Here is a 15,765-nt window from a genome sequence, read left to right on the forward strand (position 1 = left end):
GGTCTGTGTAAGAGACAGGTTAGGTGAAGCAATAGTAGTGCATAAAATTAGCTATATTCTACAGTCGGCATTAGCCAGCGCCCAATAGTATTATATCAGTAATATTACAGATATTCTACTGGCAGCTTCACACGGCGCCCAAATGACCAGGCGCCATTTTTTAGGGTATGCCTCTTATTTGTTTAATTAACTTTAGTGTTATATTTAGTAGTACAAATGTGTTTTATTACCTTAATTATGAAAATATGAATACAGTACTAGCAGCTGCTATGATATGAACTTCCCAGTCTGAGTGTATCTATTAGCTTTAGCTGAGAGAGGTAATTGCTCATTAAATAGAACCTGAGGCGGCAGAATACTTACCTAGGTGGAGGAAAGCCTCAGGATAATCCAGAGGCTTCCGTGTCCTCCTTGCCCACCCTGTTGACAGGCATGACCCATGTGAACATATCCCACAAAAGCTTGTACTCTGCCTGCACAAATATGGCTGCACCTGCACAGTAAGCCGAGGAAGCTCATCCACAGGCAGCTGCGTGCTACTGTGCAGGTGCAGCTATACTTGCGCAAGTATGGTACGATCACACTTGTCCAACAAGGGGAGTAAGGCTTTGAGTTAAAAGAGGGTCCGTGGCAGTAAGGTTGACTAGGATGTGATACGCCTCTGGATGATCCATCTTTATAGATACTGTAAGTATATAACTTTTTGTTTTCAGCTGCCTTGGTGAAATAATCACAGATAACGGCAGTACAAACAAGACCAACCACTAGAGGGCACTTAAGCCATTTGAATTATCCTTCAAGATTTTACATAATGTGAGACCTGAAGCTAAAAAAAATAAAAAGACTCTTCTCTTTCTAAATCCTGTTGGGAATACATATAAGCAGCAGAAGCGTTCGACTTATTACCTCCTGAATGCTATAGACGTACACTTTTCCTTGCTCTTGTTTTTCACTTCCCATGAACATCGGGGCACCAACTAGAAGAATGTCACTGATGGAGTCCCCATCTACATCCACTGTGGTGAGGACACTTCCAAAATACGACCCAATCTAAAATGAAACGATACATAGAGAACATATACACCTTTTTTTTTTTTTTTTTTTTAGTAAAGATTGTCTTTTTGATCAGGTTATTCATTGCATTGCATGAAAACAGAGCAGCTGGTGGACCCAATCATTTCTGAACGATTGCAATATCAATTGTTTCCTTAAAGGGAACCTGGAGTGAAAGGGATATGGAGGCAGCCATATTTATTTCCTTTTAAACCTTTTTGTGTTTCCTTTTTGTGTTTTGGTTTTTTGTTGTAAAATCGGTTTTCATGATAGTGGTCCTTTAACCTTTAGATGCCACCAGACCTTTCGAACAGTTCTGCAGAGAAATGTGCGCAAGAAAGTATCTATATCGAGCAGCACGGTAGCATAGTGGGCAGCACCGTGGCGTAGTGGTTAGCATTCTCCCTTGCATCGCTGGGTCCCCGGTTCGAATCCCAGCCAGGTCAACATCTGCAAGGAGTTTGTATGTTTTTCCCCGTGTCTGTGTGGATTTCCTACAGGCACTCCAGTTTCCTCCCACATGCCAAAAACATACAGATAAGTTAATTGGCTTCCATCTAAATTGGCCCTAGATTACAATACATACACTACACGATATATACATAGGACTATGGTAGGGACTAGATTGTGAGCCCCTCTAAAGGGACAGTTAGTGACAAGACAATATGTCGGTGCTATATAATTACATTAAATAAATAATAAATACATAAATAGCTATAGAAGAGACAGCAGCTGCTATAGGGCCTGGTCATCCAGTTATGAAAAGGTATGCCCATGAATAGACACCTTCTGCTCGGTAACCAATAGGCTTATTAATAGACATGGCTATGGTAATTTACCTGTTCTCCATACAATGTTTGGATTATTTGAATATCTGTTCCATTCATTTCATAGATGATGACTTGTCCTGTGTGGTTGTAGCGCGGCTGCCCTGCTATGTAGATCTCTTTTCCTTTCACAGAAGCAGAAGTTACAGAGTAGCCTGAAATATCAGCAAGTGAATAATGTTGGGAAATTGTAGACAAGCACAGAAAAGTAACAAAATATTATAGCAAGTACTCCCCTATCATACTCATCAAATTGAGTTTCCTCTGAAACTTCCAATTACGGGTAAGATAAAAGTTTCATATTTACACTGTGGAGCCAGTAACAGGATTTCTATCCTACAAAATAAATCTGCCAGAAAATAAATCTGATAAACTTACTACAGTTAAACATAATATTTCTCATTCCTGAAATACAAGTCTGAGTTGAGATTTAAACTTCAGTCGTCTCTTCTTGAAACTCGGAAACATCCATGTTTTTTTTTTTAAAGCAGATCTACTTGGCTGTGTGAAGTTGGCCCCCTACAATTAGCACAAATACAAATTCTAGCATGTTTGGTTAGTGCTACGTTTGTGCCACAACAATAAAGATTTTTGCTGCCTTTGTTTTGAAGATAATAGCAATTATTTTCTTCCAGACGTTGACATCACCCAGCTCACCCACAAAAGCGCATGGACATTAAAGTGGTATGGTTGCTTAGCGCTGGGTTTGTGCCTGTTTGTGCTGCAGAAATCACTGTTCTACCTGTTATCGGTTCAAGGTTTTTATGAAAGTCAAAAGTTCACAATAAACTTGTGGGGCTGGCCTCTTTTAAAAGTGAGTGTTGCAGATTCCCTGGAGAGCCAAATTCGCAAGCAGAAATAACAGCAGTATTTATTAGTAACATTTGCCATTTCTTCCGGAGGCACATGTGGTATCCATCCCAGCGTTTTTCCGTGCGCGCGGCGGAAACGGAGGGGGAACACTGATAGAAGCCTGCCAGCCTGGCCACCATACGGGGGAGAGCCCGTGTTATAAATTACTCAAACGCTGATTTTAACTGAAGACCATGTGAGTGCAATTGCTTTTTATAAATAAATAGTTTTTAACAGTATTACGCTATGGGAGCTTTTTCTTACTGAGGTACTCATCATATGAAGATTATCATCTATCATCTATTGGTGGACACTGTGTTGCTGGAGTGGTGGGGGACGACCCGGGAACGGTCCCAAGGCTCATATAGACCATTGGTTGGTCTAGGACAGGGGTGAGTGGCACACAAAGGGTGCTGGTGGAGGTGACCTGTTTTGATACTGCTGGAAGCCAATGACTGCCGCTCCTGAGGGAATTTATGCGAAGACTGTTTTTCACTCGATTTATATGTTGATTCTAGCCTGTTTTAATGTTTAATTTAAGCTGAGTAGATTTTAGGTCCTGGAAACTTGGACTTTCAATCGCATAGGAGCACACCCATATGGTCCTGAGGGATTTATATGTGAAGACTGTCGTTCACTAGACCTATATGTTGATTCTAGCCTGGTTTAATGTCTAATATAAGCTTAGTAGATTTTAGGTCCTGAAAACTTGGACTTTCAACTGCATAGGATCATATTCATATGGTCCAGTTTTTTAGCATATCAAGGAATATATTGGACATTAATGATATCTACTGAGACCTAAGAGGACTTAATTGGTCTTTTTTGCATTTGAGAGGATTGTAATTTTTATGGTTGTAATGTTCTTAATCCTGGTTTGCATGTAAGGGTATTCTGTCGAGTCCCTAATTTATCAGGGTGGGTTGATCGCATACCGTGAGCGCTATCTCTTGTGACACACATCTTCCTGGATTAGCCTACAGCGAATCCGAGGGCAGATTTATAACCTGCCGGTCACGCTTAATCAATATCAAATATAGACATATTAACATGTGTGGTCAGCAAACGCTGAATAACTCAATTTCCATAGCCCCTAGAAGGGTCTAATTTGGACTATACGTTATCCTGATTTTTAGAAATGTGCTGAGATATACATAGCCCCCAACCGTCCCGGATTCGTCGGGACGGTCCAGGGTTGGGGGAGGGGTCCCGCTATCCTGGGCCACCCCCCCCCCTTGTGTCCTGGCAGGCAGAGGAGAGAAAAAAAAGATCAAAGCACCAGCCGCGGACGGCCCCTGAAGTGTACTAATGCGGCGGGGAGCAGAGCCAACATCACTCCTCCCTCCCTCCCTCTCCATCATGGCCCCCCTCATTAGTCCCCTAGAAAATGTAGACATCCTGCGCAGCAGGCGTTTAGTTTACCTTACAGTTCGGTGACTGGTTTCTTTCTACTTCCTGCTTCCCATGACGTGAAACAGGAAGTAGGAAGCCGGCCGCCGGAACGGTAATGTAAACTAAACGCCCGCTGCACACGATCTCTGCATTTCCTAGGGTCTCACGAGGGGGGCCATGATGGAGAGGGAGGGAGGGAGGAGTGATGTCGGCTCTGCTCCCCGCCGCATTAGTACACTTCAGCGGCCGTCTGCGGCTGGTGCCTTGATCTTTTTTTTTTTCCTCCTCTGCCTACTGGCACCCTCCAATCCACCCCCCACAGAGTGCCACCCACCCAGAGTGGCACCCTCCAATCCACACACAGTGGCACCCTCCTACCCAACCACTGGCACCCCTTATACCCACTCACCCACAGTGACACCCTCCTCTCCACTACCAGAGTGGCACCCTCCTACCCACCCACCAATAGTGGCACCCTCCTAACCACCCACTCACCCAGAGTGGCACCCTCCTAGCCACCCATCCAAAGTGGCACCCTCCACCCACCCACCCAGAGTGGCACCCTCCTACCCTCCGACCCACCCAGAGTGGCACCCTCCTACCCACCCACCCAAAGTGGCACCCTCATATCCAACCACCTAGAGTGGCACCCTCATAAGGGAGTGGCACCCTCCTCCCCACCCAGAGTGGCACCCTCCTCCCCACTACCAGAGTGGCACCATCCTACCAACCCACCCAGAGTGGCACCCTTCTAACCACCCATCCAAAGTGGCACCCTCCTACCCACCATCCCAGAGCGGCACCTTCCTACCCACCCATTCAAAGTGGCAGCCTCCTACCCACCCAGAGTGGCACTCTCCTCCCCGCCCAGAGTGGCACCCTCCTCCCCACTCAGAGTGGCATCCTCCTCCCCACCCACCCACCCAGAGTGGCACCCTTCTCCCCACCCACCCAGAGTGGCACCATCTTTCCCAACCACTGACACCCTCCTCCCCACCTACTGGCATCCTACTCCCCTGGCAGTGTGGCACCTTCCTCTCCACCCACTGACACCCTACTGCCCACCCACTGGCACCCTCTTCCTACCCACTAGCACCCTCCTCCCCACCCTCGTAACGCCAATTGTCACCCTCTCCCACCCTTCTGAAAAATCTAGGGTGTGGCTTAAGGCCGCACAGGGGGAGTGGCTTAAGTGTCCCCCTTTCTCATCTTACAAAGTTGGGAGGTATGGATATATGTCTTTGGTCTGCCATAATCCCTTCTCGAGATATTAATAACTGAGATTTACTTATTGTCTACTTCAAATTCTTGGAGGGAACTTTTAGAAGGAGATGGGGGTTGATTCACAAAGGTTACTTATTTTTCTACTTAACTGTAAGGAGTGCTAATGCAGGAGATAAATAAGGAGAGATAATTTATGAGATATGTCAAATAAAGAGCTAAACCATGAGTTAAGGTAGATAAGGAGAGGAAAATCATGAGTTAAGTCATGTAAGGAGAGATAAATTGTGAGCTTAACAAATAAGGTGAGATAATGTAACAGAAAAGCTTTGTGAATTAGGCCTATTGTTATCTGATATGCCCTGCACTGATTACTGCTACATGAGAAGTGTTCCTATTCAGGGATGGGGGAGAAAGGAAAAAGTTTCTAAGTACATTTAAAAATAAAAATGACAGTAGCTCTGCTGGACAATATGGAAATCGGTCGCAATTGTGCACAACTTTTCGTATTGTTCATGACAGCAGCTGCACTTTAAGGGGGCACGATGGCTGGCTGGTGAGGCCCATTTGGGTAATCAAAATTGATGTTTGAATGGTGAGTTTAAATATGTTTTGCCTAAATCAGGTGATAGGCTAACTAGTTCAGCAATGATTGAAACCAACTGTAAACATCACAAACTGCACTCAGAGGCTTTTGAGTAGAGCAGATTGTCCAAATGATGGTGTTATTATTGAAGAAAAGTTAGGAGTAAGGAGGAGGAAGGGGGGAGGGGGCACTAAGGGGGGAACAGTGATCCCCAGGCCAGGGGGGCAGTGCCCCAGTGTAGCACCACCCATTGTGTGTGTGTGTGTGTGGGGGGAGGGTTGGGGTATGTGATATCACCCCTGACTGACTAGTGACTGACAGCCTATGGATAAGTCACTAGGGAGTTGTGGCTGTGGCAGTCTCCCCTCCAACACACATTCCATTAATGATGAAGCCAATGCTGGGGGCTGGGTTTAGTGGGCCAGAGGTGGAGCATGTAGCAAGGAGCAGCAGCAGGGGCGAAGCAATAGGGGTTGCAGAGGTTGCGACCGCATCGGGGCCCTTGGGCCAGAGGGACACTAAGGGACCCTCCCTCAACTGCAGTATTAGCTCTCTATTGGTCCTGTGCTCATAATAACCACTTCTATAGATACTTTGGTTAGTGGTAATAATTAACACACTGTTCCCCATCCCCTTCTTGCACCTCTGACACTGTAGCTGCCATTGGCAGGTTTTGGGGCGCTGTATCAATTCTTATGTATAGAGTGCTTGGGGGGCCCCGTTGTAAAACTTGCATCGGGGCCCACAGCTCCTTAGCTACGCCACTGAGCAGCAGATTCCAGTCGGCAGATGGTCACCTGTGATCAGTTGGAGCAGTGAATTTAGAATTTCATGTTGCAGAATCTTAAATGCACATGTTGTTTCTATAAAATGCAAATGATAAATAATGAACCTGAAGGAGGCCTTTAAATGAGACCTCTTGGATTGTGATGTAGATTGTTTGGTCTCTCTCAGACACTTGTAGGAAGCACCCCCATTGACCTGTAAGGCAGAGTGCATCCTGCCAGCGTCTGACACTCTACTTGCCATTGTTATCAGGAAATGCAAACCGTCACTTGCTAAGAACATCAGTTCAAAACAAACACCACCAGGCCAGCCCCCCCACAGACACAACACTGCTCCTGTTGCTTGCAACTAAGTCATATTATGCTGAGTTCCCAATGGAGCTAAGAACTAACATGGTTTGTCCGTACCCTGCTCATCACGAAACGGACAGTGAACTGATTCTATTTTATAAATAGAAGCCATTCACACTTGTCACTCTGAAAGGGATCTGATAGATCCATTGCGGTTAGCAGACTACACTTCTGTGCAGTCTGTGATAATCCAGGGCCAGGCGGATGCGTTCCCCTATATAGCCAATGTGGGAACACATCTGCCCCAGGTTACAGCTGGATCACAGCGGACCATCGGAACGGACCCTAGACTGGCTGCTGGCCACATGTGATCCAGCTACAGATGGGATCAGAGCCTTCAGCCCCGTTTACACTTGGGGCCTGTTTCCACTACACATGGATTCTGGATGCAGAAAAACTGACTCCAATGAATGCCTATGGGCCTGTTTCCACTAAGCGTGATTTTTCTGATGCAGATTTCCCAAAGGCATTCATTGGAGTCAGTTTCCTGCATCCAGAATTCGTGTGGAGTGAAAATAGGCCCTTAATCAGTTGCTCTTAGTTATAACTGAAAGGACAACAGATTTTTAAAGTAATGCCCATGTTTCCCAATGGCTCAGTTCACACTGTACGCATTTTAACTGAAATCTTTTTCACAATGCACTGCTATGGAGAAGAAAAAAAAACGCGTACCAACTGATTAAGTGTAAACGGGGCCTTAACGTCTGACGCATGCTGACCTTTGAAGGCATGTACAAGAAAAGGTAGAGAATGGGAAGGACGGAGCCAGGTGCGGCTGATGTCACTAGAGAGCGAGGAATTTATTGAGGAGGATACCAGCCAGGCTTTACTTACGAACGGTCCTGCGTGGCTACCTATGGTGGTAAAGGGCCACCAGAACCATTAGTGGAGGGCAGACATCGCTGGGCAGATTTGATAGGCCTTTGAACTACTGATGCGCGGGCAGCTGATCAGTTTTTATCAGTTTACCCTATGATGGTTTTTATATTTTGGTGAGCTGCTTTTTTGAAGGGGAAGATCAGTGTGGATTGACATGATGTGAAGCACGTGGCGTTCACTCATTCACTGGTGGCGTGCTGTGACTGTAGTGTGTAACAGTAATGCACTATGTCCAGGATTTTCTCTTGCAGATGAAGGATCATTAACAATAACAATAACAATAATATTAATATAGCGCTTTTCTCCCTGGGGACTCAAAGCGCTGTGACCCTGCATTATGCAGTCTCAAAGGCTCGGGAAAAGAGGTGAGTTTTTAAAGTGGATGAGTGCTGTCAAACTTTATTATTAATCACAGAATGCAAAGTGTTTGTTGAAATCAAGTTTATGGACTCCAGGATACATAAACTTGAAGGAGTTGAAAGCCAGATCTCAGGATTGCATTAAGTTTTAAGATAATTGCATTTGTGAGCAAGTGAATCCGAGATGAAAAACTAACTATAACAAGTAACTTGTCTATATATCTTATCTAAAGTTTTTTTTTTTTAACCAACAAAGTTTATTGAAGCATATAGAGTAAGTACAGGCAACAATGCATTGATAACAGGATGGAAATTGAAGAACGTGCAGGGATACAGCCATACAGAGTTATTGTAAACAATGATACATTACAATGGGGTATTAACATTACGCAAATTAGCTATTTGGCAAGGTGCAAGTTGCTGCAGGTAAGGGGATTATGCGCAATAAAAGAACCACACTACATGACTTACTACAGCGGGTACTGTTATTTACTGCAATTCAGAATATTGAATGTCATGCAGTGTTCTGCATTGTTGAGGCAGACATGTGTTAGCAGCAGTTGGAATTATTTCCTATTTTCCCATTGGTCCCATATGAGATGAAATTGGGTGGCACGGCCCCTGTGTGTATAGACTAGTTTTTTGTATGCCAGACCATCATCTAATCTCATTATCCAGTTAGAGAGAAGTGGGGAGGCAGGGGACAGCCATCTCAAGGCTATCTCCTGTCTTGCCGCAAATAGAGTCTCACGGATAAAGGATTTAGTACACGGCCGCATGTCTTCGTCTTGGATAACTCCTAGAATGCATAATATTGGGTCCAGTGTTACTGGGGAACCCATCTTGTCATGCAAAAACTTTATTACTTGCTTCCAAAAGGAAGAGATGTGGGGGCAGCTCCAGATTAGGTGGTAAAAGGAGGGGGAGTCAAGGCCGCATTTTGGGCATAGTTTACTAGCATTGGGGTTATATTTGACCACACGTGAAGGGGTCAGATAGGCTTGATGCAGGATATAGAGCTGGGTAGCCCGGTCTTTGATGCATAGGGAGACCCTTTTTACAGCTTCTAGGGCGTCATCCCAGTCATCTTCCTCTAGCCGCAGCCCCTCCGCAATCCATTTTCCCTTGGACCCGAGGGTACGATCACATGCTTCTTTTGTTATTAATTCCTTATAGATATCGCCTATTTGATGTTTGGTCGGGCCCTTTTCGATCAGATGCAATATGTTATGGGGCTCAATGTAGACTGGTGCATTTTTAAATTGTGCAGTATAAGCGTGTTTCAATTGTAGGTATCTAAAAAATTGGGATGCAATTTCAGGGTGGTGGTTTTGAAGGGAGGTAAAGGGGGTGAGGGCTTGCCCAGTTATTACATTACCTAAAAATGTAACACCAATTCTTTCCCAAAAGATTGGGTCTGGGATGGAGTTGAATTCGGGAAAATGCGGATTGTGCCAGAGAGGGGTGTGAAAGTCATAGGTGGAGGATGTGTACAAACCACCTACCCGTTTCCATACTTTAAGGGCCTGGACCAGAATTGTGTTGCTTGATTTACTGGGGGGAATATATTCACGTAGAAGATCAAGGGCTATGCTTTCTTTTGATAAGTCGTTGTTATAGCCTAGGGCTTCAGGGTTGTAGAGGCCCTCCGTGAGGAACCAAGTGGCCATGTGTTGGAGTTGTGCCGCTAGGTAGTAGTGTTGTACTGAGGGGAGAGCTAGGCCTCCAAGGCCATTTGGGTTTATTAGGAGAGAGTGCTTAACTCGAGGCCTCTTGTGGTTCCAAATGAAGGAGAGGAAAATACCCCTAAATTTTTTGAAGACTGATTGGGGTATGTAAATCGGGGAGTGGTGTAGGACGTACAGCAATTTAGGTAACAGGACCATTTTAATTAGATTTATTCTACCCACTACAGTTAAATATAGTTTAGACCAAGCCTTACACTTCGCTTGTGCAAGGGAAATAAGAGGTATAATTTCTGCTTCCATGTATTGAACAGGATTTGGGTGGATCAATACCCCCAGGTACTTAAAGGATTGCACCGACTGTAGCAGATTAGATGACTGGGATTGTGCTGAAGAGGAAACATCTAAATGCATCTGGACTGATTTGGTTGCATTCAGTTTAAGGCCGGAGTAGTATCCGGACTCTTCTATCGTGTCCAGAGCTGCCTTCAAAGAGGAGTCCGGGTCCTCCAGATAGAGGATCGTGTCGTCGGCATAAAGGCTGATCTTTTCTTCTGTGTGCTCAGTGCATAGCCCGCGTATCAGGGGATTAGTTCTTATACGACAAGCTAGGGGTTCCACAGCCAGAGCATAGAGCAGGGGAGAGAGCGGGCACCCCTGCCTGGTCCCTCGACCCAATGAAAAGGGGGCCGAGATCCACCCGTTTGTACCCACTCTTGCCTTAGGGGCCTGGTAGAGTAGCTTTACCCAATTACAGAAAGCCTCCCCAAAACCAAACCTGGCAAGGACCCCCTGTAGGTACGGCCACTCGACAGTATCGAAGGCTTTGGCCATGTCTAGGGAGGCGATGACTCTGCGGCCCGAGTTTAAGTGATTGGCTTGTAGGTTTGTCATCAACCTGCGAATGTTTATTGCAGTGTTTTTGCCAGGCATAAAGCCGGTTTGATCAGGGTGGATTAAAGATAGAATTACTGAGTTTAATCTAGTGGCCAATACCTTCGCCAGGATTTTGATGTCAGTTGTGAGAAGCGAAATCGGGCGGTAAGAGTCACATAAAAGGGGGTCCTTGCCTGGCTTGGGTAGCACTATAATGAGAGCCTCCGTCATAGAGGAGGGAAGACGACCTGCCAGGAAAGCCGCTTCAAAGGTCTGGAGAAGTATTGGTGTTATGGAATCCGCGTATCTTTTATAAATTTCTATGGGAAGACCATCAAGACCAGGGGCCTTTTTATTGGGAAAACTAGCAATTGCTGTAGTCAGTTCATCTTGGGTGATAGGGGCATCAAGTAGTAGGACCTGATCTGGGTTTAATCTAGGTAGAGTGATCTCTGAGAGAAAGATTTCAGAGTCTGTTTGCGTGGCAGGGGTTTTACTAGTATAGAGAGCCTTGTAATATTCAAAAAAGGTGTTATTTATTTCTGCACATCCGGAAACTGGGGTGCCGGAGAGGTCTTTGATGTGTGTAATAACCGGGGGAGAGGTGTAAATTTTGGAGATCTTAGCTAGTAGTGTGCCCGCTCTCTCGCCCTGCTCAAAATGTGCCTGTTTGCTGAAGAAAAGTTTGCTTTTGGTAATTTCTTCCAGCATAGTTTTGTGCTGGCGTTCTAGTACCTGCCATGATGATAGAGTGGTAGGAGACGGTTTATTTATGTATTGGGCTTTAGCCACATCAATTTTTTTAATGAGGTCATGCTCTCTTTGCTTCGAGTCACTCTTACAGGCCGAAACAGCCTGGATCATTTCACCCCTGACAAATGCTTTAAACGTCTCCCATATCAGGAGCAAGTCTTCCTCCTCTCTGTGGTTAAACATGAAGTTTTCAAGGTGGGTAGTAATTTGGTCATGTGTTTGTATTAGATCTAGCCAAAAGGGGTTTAATTTCCAGAATTGAAAGGGTAACTTCTGGCCCCAGTTCACTGTAAGGGTTATTGGCATGTGGTCAGATACTAGACGCGGCAGCGCTCCAACCTCAACCACATCCTTCAGGACCAAGGGAGTTACTAGAAAATAATCAAGTCTGGAGGAAGATTTAAAGGTGGAGGAGTAGCATGTGTAGAGTTTACCCTGCGGATTAAAGTGGCGCCAGACATCTATTAAGTCCATTTCTGCTGTGAGATGGGCAAACGAAGTGGGTTTGTCTATACGAGGTGGGATTCTATCAAGAGAGGCATTGCAAACGGTGTTAAAGTCCCCCATCCAAAGTGCCTGGGCACTAGGGTACAGAGCAGTAAATTTTGCTCCTTCCTGAAGAACTGAGGCACTATATGGAGGAGGGATATAAATGTTCAGGAGGAGCAGTGGAATGCCATTAATTTTGCAGTGTATAAACACAAATCTGCCTAACTGATCACATTTGACGTGCGTTGGCTGGAATTGGAGCGACTTTTTAACCAAGATGGAAACACCACGTGGGTATTGAGAAAAAGTAGAATGGTACGACCAACCTACCCAGCCTCGTTTTAATGCCATTATTTTGCTACCAGAGATGTGCGTCTCCTGGAGCGCCACCACGTCCGGTCTATGTCTGCTTAAGTAATTGAATATCATGTGCCTTTTCATCGGGTCATTCATTCCCCTTACATTCCAGCTGATGAATTTAATTTTAACTGGTTGCATTAAGAGTAAAAAAGATGCTTGGTGGGATAAGTGGTGCGTTTATGGCAATACCTTTGCCAACGTCCTCTGTATCTGGTATCTTGTTATGCAATAAATTACATTTGCAGTGCGGCCCGTACATTGTAGCGCTTTTGTGCTTTGAAACTTTTATAAGCATAAAACTAACTTAACCCTAATACCCTTACTAATACTACGCTTAACCCACCCTGGTCGGCCCAAACTAGGCAGACCCTTGTACCCAAAACTGACAACACAACTAACAACAGCTAGTCAGAGTACTGACCCTTGCTGTTGGGGGGAAGCTATAGGAACCCTTATATTACCCAAAAGTAATAAAAAGTAGTGGTACCGAACACACAACAAACAGTTGAATAGTTACCTATGCTGTAGGGGGGTGGCGGGGAAAAGGGAGATAGCCCCTTACAAAGGAAAGGGCTCGCTCCTATTTCCCGGCCCTCCCGCCCAGAACGGTATAATGCGGTTAATTCCCAAAAATACAATTTTGAAACCCTGAGAACAGTGTAAATATCGTCAACCTGTGTGAGGCCTGGCCCAAGCCTGCAGGTCTTTATAGCCTGTGGAGAGAAAGGTTAATTAAGGCAACCGTGGAGCAACTTGTATCCCTCAACCACGGAAAACACCAGTCATGAAGAAATGACAAAAGTGCATCATAGCTGGAGTCAGCAAGGAGTGGTATTGTACAAGCGGAGTAGGTGGTGTTGCACGTGGCGATGCATAGAGAGAGTACTTGGCTGTATGCTAAAACGCATAGTCTTGTGGGTACCGTTCTATTGTAGAGCATAATAAAAAGAAAGAAACTCCGCTTAGGATTAGGTGCTCCATATGTCTCAGGTGGCTATATCATGGCCTTACAGTAGCTGTGTTTAGAGGGAAGGCACCAAGTCCTCACATTTGGCTTGCGTCATAGCTGCAAACGTATATTCATCCAAAGGTGCTGTGACATAAAATGGCCGTACATGAAAGTGTAGTGATATTAAAGTCAAACTTAAGCGTTCTTTTGTACAGATTTAAGCAACAAGGAGGGGATCTGAAGAAATGGGGGAAAGCAGAGGCGCAGGGAGAGCAGCAGTTCTGGCGCCAGGAGGACAGTCACGGACTGCACCGGTAAAAGAGGACCGGTGTGGAGGAAAATTTAAGTAGGGCTATGTTGTACTCACTCATCTGGAGAGCCTTGGCTGCGTGCTGGAGAACGAATGGTGGCTGGGCGGGTGTCCAGCCAGTCTGCGGCAGCCTCCGGGGTATTGAAGAAGTGCACGCGGTCGTTTTCCACCACTCGCAGCTTTGAAGGGTAGAGCATAGCATACATTAGGCCTCGATCGCGGAGCTTCTTTTTAACGTTGATGAAGGTTGCTCTGTGCTTCTGTAGTTCAATGGAGTAATCCGGGTAAAATAAAATGCGTGCATTTTCGTAGATAATATCACCTTTAGCTCGGGCCTCTTTAAGGATCACATCACGGTCACGGAAGTTTAGGAGCTTCATAATAAATGTTCGCGGCGGTGAGCCCGGTGGTGGAATCTTAGGAGAGATGCGATGCGCGCGCTCAATAATGAAGACGGTGGAGAAGGCCTCTCTGCCGAAGACCGCTATCAGTAACTTCTCCGCAAATGCCTCCGGGGAGGTTCCTTCAAGCTTTTCTGGTAGCCCCACTATGCGGATGTTAGATCGCCTGTTGCGATTCTCTAGGTCATCCTGGCGCTCACGCATGGTCTTAACCTCGGATTGGGTCTGTGCAACGTCACGCTGGATAGGCCGCATACGGTCCTCGAGGCGGCCAACTCTTTCTTCTGTCTCCGACACACGGGTACGAAGCGTTTGCATATCTGCTCTAAGGAGGGAGACATCTGACCTCACCTCCTCCAGCTTGGTGGTAATAGTTGTTAGGGCAGCTTGGCAGGAGGATATGCCTTGCATGATTTGCTGAAGTGACGGAGCAGACGCTTCTGTGTCAGAGGCCTCGTCGCCATCTTGATTTTCATGGCGGAACTTCGCCAGCTTGGCGGCTGCTTCAGAGCCCTTCCTTGTCATGTCTGGAAGTATGTAGGTGTACACCAGCACACGGCGGTTCACAGGGGTCGGTTTATAGGCAGGTGGAAGCGGGAAATACCGAGCGGATAGCGATTGTCGGAGGATCAGGCGGGAGCTCTCGTCTTGTGCGTCTTACTCCATCCGCGTCCGGCCACGCCCCCCCATCTTATCTAAAGTTTAGATAGTTTACACAGCAAATCTGGCTGCATCCAGCTTCAACAGTTTATAATGATTTATTTCTGTGATACAATGAGAGCGGCCATGTTCTGTTTATCATCATTACACAGGTAATCTGCAACTGCATCTCCACCCCTCAGCCTGTGAAAAATTCACTCCCCCTCCCTTTTGCCTCTGAAATCTCTGGCTAATAACCTCCTCCTCCTGCCCAGACTGAACTCCCATAAGCCCTTGTTACATGGGTCTGAGTGCCTTGGCTTTTTGGAGAAGATGTGGGTGAGGCTTGTTTATTAAAACAAAAAAAAAGTATTTGGCTTGAGGAATGCCCTATAAACAATAGGAAAGGAACACAATTATGCAACGAGTAAAAGTTCATCTCGGATCCACTTTAAATAACATTGACTTGCATAGCATGCGTTTTCCAAGCAGCAATTATCTAGGTAACACGGCTCACGCTAATTGTACAACCAGTGATGTAGTAATGGGGATGACCTCACCAGGGCCCTTGGACCATAGTGGCCCACTAAGGGATCTCCCTCAACCACCATATTAGCTTTTCTTCAATAGTGCTACGCTGGTAATTATCACTTTTAAGTTCTATATATGCTTTAAAAAGGGCTCATTACTAACAAATAGAGTTGAGCCGAAATGTTCGTAATTTCGCATTACTATAATTACGCATGCGAAATTTGCGATTACGATGCGAAATTACGGTAGCGTAATTGCCATTAAAATCGTAATTGAAAATACCGTAAGCGTAATTTTCAACGCGTAATTTCGCGTTTCGTTCATGCCGTAATTTCGCATTAAACGCTACCGTAATTTCGCGTTGAACCGCAACGCTCCGTATAATATAAAAAAGCCGCCGACTTTAAGGGTTAATAGCAAAGCCCCCTTAAATGCTAAGAGCCTCAAATTTGGAGAATATATTAAGG

The 15,765-nt window shown here is 45.6% G+C and overlaps 1 protein-coding gene across 1 annotated transcript in view; it reads right to left on the reverse strand.

The window, feature by feature from the left end:
• The window catches only part of ITGA1 (integrin subunit alpha 1), a 178,344-nt gene that overhangs the window by 50,306 nt on the left and 112,273 nt on the right, over window positions 1-15,765 (reverse strand). The window contains exons 12-13 of the mRNA XM_068271771.1: window positions 1,893-2,035; window positions 907-1,050 (exon numbers count right to left, since the gene is read on the reverse strand). Coding sequence (XP_068127872.1) covers window positions 907-1,050; window positions 1,893-2,035 — 287 coding nt within the window. The remainder of the gene's footprint in view (window positions 1-906; window positions 1,051-1,892; window positions 2,036-15,765) is intronic.

This window comes from Hyperolius riggenbachi, chromosome 1 (genome assembly GCF_040937935.1).
Source record: "Hyperolius riggenbachi isolate aHypRig1 chromosome 1, aHypRig1.pri, whole genome shotgun sequence".
In the NCBI taxonomy this organism is placed as follows: domain Eukaryota; kingdom Metazoa; phylum Chordata; class Amphibia; order Anura; family Hyperoliidae; genus Hyperolius; species Hyperolius riggenbachi.